General features: G+C 41.8%; 1 protein-coding gene across 1 annotated transcript in view; it reads right to left on the bottom strand.

Annotated features, from left to right (window-relative positions):
* The window catches only part of Crebbp (CREB binding protein), a 137,494-nt gene that overhangs the window by 102,062 nt on the left and 28,318 nt on the right, over positions 1–7,114 (bottom strand). The window contains exon 2 of the mRNA XM_055604468.1: positions 2,659–3,368. Within this exon, the coding sequence (XP_055460443.1) occupies positions 2,659–3,368 (710 nt within the window). The remainder of the gene's footprint in view (positions 1–2,658; positions 3,369–7,114) is intronic.

Genomic DNA, 7,114 nt, shown 5'->3' with positions numbered 1-7,114 from the left:
ATGCCCTCTTCTTGTCCCTACTGATACTCACATACATGTAGCATATACACCCAGAGACACACACACATAAATGTTTTAAAATTTACACTTCCAAAAATTTATCAAGCACTTACTCACTTGCACAAAGATAGATGTACATAATATGTGTGAAACAAAATTACAGCAACAGTGAAACACTGAAACAATCGAAGTATCCAGTTGATAAAGCATATACCCTATACTAAATCAGATACTACTACAGTCCTATGAAGAATGACAAAGAACCATACCTAACTTATGGTGTTCAGTTATAGAGTTACTCAGGTCTTCTGTAATGTGTAATGGCCTGATCTTCATGTCTAATGAAATGTGGGCTTGTGTTTTAAATTTTTTCTGTAAATAGGAGGCATAGAGATGCCTCTGTGATTAAGAGCATGTGCTGTTCTTTTGGAGGACCTGGGTTCATTTCCCAGTCCCCAAATGGCATCTTAGAACCACCCCTAACTCCCATTTCAAGAGACCCACCACTCTCTTCTGGCCTCCATGGGCACTGCACACTGTACACAGACGTGTGCACAGGGAAACATCCACATACATAAAAGAGTACGCACATCTCTTCAAACACTCTTTTTAAAATTCTAGTTTTGAAGAAATTTAGGCAGGCAAGATGACAATCACCTGTAATCACAGTACTTAAGCAGCAGATACAAGACGATAGTTAAAAGAAAAAAACCCAAGAAACAAAACAGAACAACAACAAAAAAAAAAAAAACCCAAAAAAACAAGTAGAGCCTAATTTTTAATAATTTTTAAGATTATTAAATAATCCTGGGACCAAAAATTTTGACAACTGCTGTATGTATATTTTAAAATACAATCCCAATTCTACACACACACACACACACACACACACACACACACACACACACACACATCCTTCTTCAACTGGTTAGTTTGGAATGTGAATTAGAAGGGTTCAACAGGCAATGAGCTCATAAAAAATCCTCTTCCATGGCACATGCCTTTAATCCCAGCATTCAGGGAGGCAGAGGCAAGTGGATCTCTGTGAGTTCGAGGCCAGCCTGGTCTACAAGGAGAGTCTAGGACAGCAAAGGCTACATAAAGAAGCCCTGTCTCAAAAAGCCAAAAATAAACAAAAACAAAACCTCCTTCCAATAAAACTATAAAAAGGGTGTAGATGTAGAATAAACCCTCTGCCAAGTACAGTTATAATTTAAGTTTACATTCTCCCTCTACTAATTTATCAAAAAGAGAGGAATGCAAATTTTAATGTTGGGAATTACTTCACTTTTATTTCTTTAAAAAAAAAAATCACCTCCTTATCTACAGTAGCCTCAAGACCACCCAGTTACTCATGTTCTCCTCAACCCTCCATGAAATTTATATTCTAATCATTTCTCCCTTCCCTTCTTCAGGACTAATCAAACCACAGAACAGCCCACATGAAGTTTGTTGAACTGCACAAAATAAGTACAAAGTGGCCGCCTTCAGAAGCCTTTGGTTACAGGGCCTCTCCAAGGTCTGGTGCTTCAGTGGCAAGCAGCCTGTGCCTCTTTCTCCGGACCTTCCGTCAGCAGTCTCCACCCATATGCACTGGTGTTTTGTCTGCATGAAAGTCTGCATGACAGTGTTGAACCCTGGAGTTACAGACAGTTGGGAGCTGCCATGTGGTGGTTGGGAATTAAACCCAGATTCTCTGAAAGAACAGTGAATGCTCTTAAACCACTGAGCCATCTTTCCAGCCCAGTCTCCACCTTATTTGGGGGGGGGGGGGTGCTTTACATCTATATGAATATTGTACTTAATTCTTCTCCAAGTTCAGATTGTGCTATACCCAGCAGTTCCAAGGCTGGTGGCTGCAAACTCCAGCCCAGGCCTTTCTCTAGAACATAAGATCAAGACTACACTGAATGGTCTTGGAACGACATACAGAGTTCCAGAGTGTGGGGCAACATTCTTTCAATATGCCAGTCAGTAGGCCTACCTCTCCAGTAAGCCCTCAGATGATGATAGTACTGCTGGTCTGAGGACCCCACTTTGAGAACCATTGTTCTGATGTTTGCACTGGGACACGAGGGTCTACAAATTCCCTGGCTCTGTTTAGTCCCTCTTCACTATCAACAGGGGCAAGTGGCTGACCATCTCAAAACATAGCTTCTTTATGAATAAAATGGAGACTGTGACAGTAAACATATTCCCAAGTGATATGAAGAAAAGGGTAGACAGGAGGATATACTTCATCAGCTGAGTAAGGAAGGGCCCTTTACCAGATCCCAATGCATTAAAAAGCTGGTTCTCAGCAGAAACCGCCCTTCAACTGTGTGATTCCATTTCTACATATTTTCCTCAGAAACTAAAAACTGGCAATCAATGGCACCTGCAATCTGAGCCTTAGGAGGCTACAGCAGGAAGACCATGAGTTGAGGATAACCCCACCCCACTTAGCCGGGGGGAAGGGGGGAACATTTTGAAGATGGGAGGTAGATTTTTAACTGAAAGGGACTAAAAAAAAAATTATTTTTTCTTTTTCATGGACATTTGCAACTTTCAACAGAAGGGATAAAAAGGAGCCACACAGTCCCATGTTGCCTGCTTTATTACTTGAAAGGAAATGCCCACCATCGTTCTAGAAGCATTCAAGCACTTCAGCTCACTTACCTTGGTCATGCCTCCTGCCTGTGCTGTATTCAGTCCAGCGTGGCCAGCCATTTGTGGGGAAACCTGTGTCAAGGTCTCAGCTAGCACACTGCTTGTGGCCCCCTGCATGGCTGGAGCAGGGTAGGGCATTCCAGCTCCTCTTCCTCTTCCAGCAGCCCCAAGAGATCCATTCATGACTTGAGCCTGCCCTTGTTGAGCCTGATTCATTAAGCTATGGCCAGAGTTACTGTTGAGAAGGCCCGGGTGAGTCTGGTTGAAGTTAGCATTCATGCAGATCCCAGGTCCAGTCTGTGGTGTGGCAGGGCTACTGGTCACCAGCCCCACTTGCTTTTGTGCTTGTGGATTCAGTGCTTGGGAGGCAGGGGGGGTGGGCCCAGAGGTGCTGGCTGCCTGTTTTGGCAGGCTAGGAGTTGATGATTCTCCTTGGTTCAGAGGGCTCTTGCCCATGGCACCCAAGCTGGCCATGTTTGTACTGTTCGGCTGCCCCTGAGCCTGGCCACCAAGGCCTTGTTGCACAGGGCTGCTGGCACTCACATTGCCTATCCCTGGGTTGATACTAGGGCCACTGCCTCCTCTAAGAAGCTCCGACAGTTGTTTATGTTTGGACGCAGCATCTGGAACAAGGTTCCCACTGTTTAAAAGGCTTAATTCTCCATTGGGGATCAGCTCATCAGGAAGATCATTTTCCAAGTCAAACAATGATCCAAAATCTAAAAATTAAGCAGAAATGAAAATGAGAACCTAAGAAAATGTAACAGCTCTCCAAATATCATGTTACAATAATCTTAACCTAATGGAACATTTCACACATACTACTAGCATGTATTAAGAATAATACCAAGCCAAAATGACGCATTATTTGAAATAAAACAAGAAAAATATTTTTAAAATTCAGAAAAAGGAAACATTATGAGAAAAGAGTAATTAAATGGTATGGTGTGAGGAAAAACTCAAAAGCACAAATTAAAAGTTTAACAAATATTTTCAAAAAGTAAATTAAAATGCGAAGATGATTTTAAGAATGAAAGTATGAAAAAAAAAAAAAAGAAGTATGAAGCCAGATGTGGTAATACACACGTGTAATCCCAACATGTGGCAGGAGAAGATGGGAGAATCAGAAGTTCAAAGCTAATCTTGGTAATTATAAATATAGAATTTCAAGGCCATCTTTAGTTATATGAGGTCACATCTCAAATAATAAAAAGCAGACATGCAAAAATATAATTAGACATGAAGTTCTACAAATAGCAATTTAGGGGAAATTAAACTCAACCTACATAATTGCATAAACTTGAAAGTTAAACTTTTTTTAAAATACACTAGAAAATGACATTATTGGTTTTAAGGGCTAAAGATACATGTATAAAGATATAGAAACTAAAAAATGGTTAAAATATACCTAAACCTTAGAGATCCTTGCACTACACAAGGATGATCACACAGGAAAACGAGGAATGCTGTGACTCCATGTATAAATGGGTAAAGCATAAAAGTAGGCAACTATCCCCAAAAAAGATGAAAGAAACAGTGTTAACAGCAAATTAAAATACAAGCAATTTCCTCTTCTGGCTCTTTTCAGAGTACCCTCCTCTACAGTGTGCTGTTATTTTGGTTTCTCCATGTAGTGGACTCTCTTTGTAGACCACGCTGGCCTTGAACTCACAGAGATCCACCTGCCTCTGCCCCCCCCTCGGGTGCTGGGATCACAGGTATGCACCACAGCACCCAACTGCACCATGGTCTCACCTGCAGCATGTGCCATCACCTCTATTCCTTCACTCCCAAAACTCCAGAATGCTGCTCAGCTAGCAGCCTGTCTACACATGTACAAAGAATGAAATATGCAAACTATATCCACCATAATGTTATCTGTAACAGGAAGGAAAAAGGAATCGAAAACAGCAATAGCCAAAGGCAATTCAACCTAATGAATACAGATGAGACTCCCTGCACCACTCCAGCTCTCCACAACAGCTGTGCAACTTTGGGTACCTTACTCAGCCTTTCTGTATCTCACTCTCATGTAGACAGCAGAGCAATAATGATCCTACACAAGCAGGGGTGTTACGGCTACCAGATGAATTAATGAGGTCTGTGGTGATATAAATTTAACAAGAACTAGCTTTTACAGCCAGGTGGTGGTGGCATACATCTTTAATCCAGCACTCAGGAGGCAGATGCAGGTGGATCTCTGAGTTTGAGGCCAGCCGGATCTACAGAGCGAGTTCCAAGACACCCAGAGCTGCACAAAAAACCATCTCAAAAAAACAAAAAGAAAAAAGAAAAAGAAGTGCTGACTGGAGCTGGAGACTAGTGCTGATTAATCAGGAGAATCTTCTGGATTGTCTGCCCTTCCAGGATCAGACTCCCTTCTTGAAATGACAATCCAGTGACCCTGAAGAGGGACCCCATATGAAGGGACACCTGCAAAACAACTGGCTGGAGAGATGGCTGTTAAGAATGGGTACTGCTCTAGGGGAAGAGTTTGGTTCCAAACACCCAGCTCTCCTCTGGTTCCCTCAGGCACTGCAGCAATATGCACCCCTTGCTACATACACATAATTAAAAATGAAACCTTTTTTTAAGCACCAAATAGAATGAATGTGCATGCTTGGATGCATGTGTGAGAAAGAAATGGAGTGGGGTGGGGAAGCAAAGTCTGGAAGGTAGCACATTCTTAGGTAATACATACTGAAGTCCTTAGGAGAAAAGAATTTTTTTGTTCACAACTTAATCTCAAGTACTGCAAAACCCATATGCTTGTGTGTGTCCATTCAGCATATAGTACCTCATTTAGTATGAGGGAGTATACAGCTATTTGCTAGAACTGGCATGATAGACTTGGTAGTAGAGAGAATGTTAGTGGTCAAAAAGGGACTTGGCAGTGCTGCAGAGAAAGCCTAAGTGCTGAGCAAAGCTAGAGTATGGTTTCCAGCCGAGAGAGAATACAAAAGGATTACTGGTCTACATGGCAGCTCTATGTATGCCAGTGTTAATGGCTAGAAAATAGTGTGTATCCAGAGGTGCCAGCTAAATCAGCTAAATTAAAAGTCCAGGCAAATGGTTTTAACTCTACAAAGTGTATTTTTCTCATAAAACAAGACTTATGAAGATAGGAAGGTTCCAGGGCTGGATGATGTAATAGTCCAGACTTTACCAATTCAATTGTTAAAAATACTTTTGGCCTGGCACATGCCTTTAATCGAAATACCTGGAAGGCAGAGGTAGGGGGATCTCTGAGTTGGAGAACAACCAGGGCTAAACAGAGAAACCCTGTCTTGAAAAAACAAAAACAGACAAAAACAAACAAACAAACAAACAAAAAAAAAACCTTATATTACTATATTTTTTAAGTTTGGGTGTGGGTGTGGTGTGGTGTGGTGTGGGTGTATGTGTTCCTGTGGAGGCCAAAGGCATTAGATCCCCTTGGAGCTGGAGTTACAAGTTCTTGTAAGCTGTGTGACTTGGATTCTATTGCCTAAACTTAAGAGCCCTGTAGAAGACCAGTACATGGCCTTAACTGCTGAGCCATCTTTCCAGCCCCAACAATTTTCTACAAACTTAGATGCTGTCTTTCTTCTTTCTCTTCCTTCTCCTCCTTCCCCCTCTCACTCTTCTTCTTCTGTGCCCATCTACAGTGTGGATGGATGGCAATGACTTTTCTCCTGTTTGCAAGATAATTCTTTTAGGCCCATGGAGAAATCTAGTGATAAAAGGGGAACTTCTTCCTGAGCACCCCTTGCTAACAGGAAGGAAAATCTTTAACAGATGATGTTGACTAACAAGATGCTCGGCTTCCCTTAGGTGGAGTTGTGTTTCCAGCACCAGAATGTGGTTGTGGTGCTTGGCTTATCTGGCCAGTTTCCCTTCTACGGCCAGGAGAGATGCTACCCGTCCTCAAAGGAAACTCCCGGTCAGCCACCTCAGAACTACATGAGTTTGCCTACAGTGAAAGGTGGCAGTGATGGAAGAGAAATGTGCAGCTGGACCGTATGATCTGCCACCCTGGAAGAAAATTTCTTAAATTTCTAAAGGGATGGCAGATAAAGTTGAGTTTAAAGAAAGATAACCTCCCAAATTCACCATTGCATTCCCTACATCACCATTTTACCAGTACAACTAATTTTTTTCAAAAGATTTGTTTGTTTGTTTATTGTGTGGGCAGTGTTCTGCCTGCATGTACACCTGCACACCAGAAGAGGGCATCAGATCTCATTATAGGTTATCAACCACATGGTTGCTGGGAATCGGATCAAGACCTTTGGAAGAAGGGCAGCTAGTGCTCTTAACCTCTGAACCATCTCTCCAGCCCAAGTATGACTAATTTTATTTTTGACCAGTTACATTCTAGCCATTGTTCTAATGTTTTGGACCATTTGTATATTTTTTCATTTTCATGCTTTTCCATAACATACATACATACATACATACATACATACATACATACATACATACA

This window comes from Psammomys obesus, unplaced genomic scaffold (assembly GCF_907164565.1).
Source record: "Psammomys obesus unplaced genomic scaffold, mPsaObe1.curated_primary_1811, whole genome shotgun sequence".
NCBI classification, from domain to species: Eukaryota; Metazoa; Chordata; class Mammalia; order Rodentia; family Muridae; genus Psammomys; species Psammomys obesus.
The sequence above is the reverse complement of the archived record's forward strand: the minus strand, read 5'-3'. Positions and strand labels throughout refer to the sequence as shown.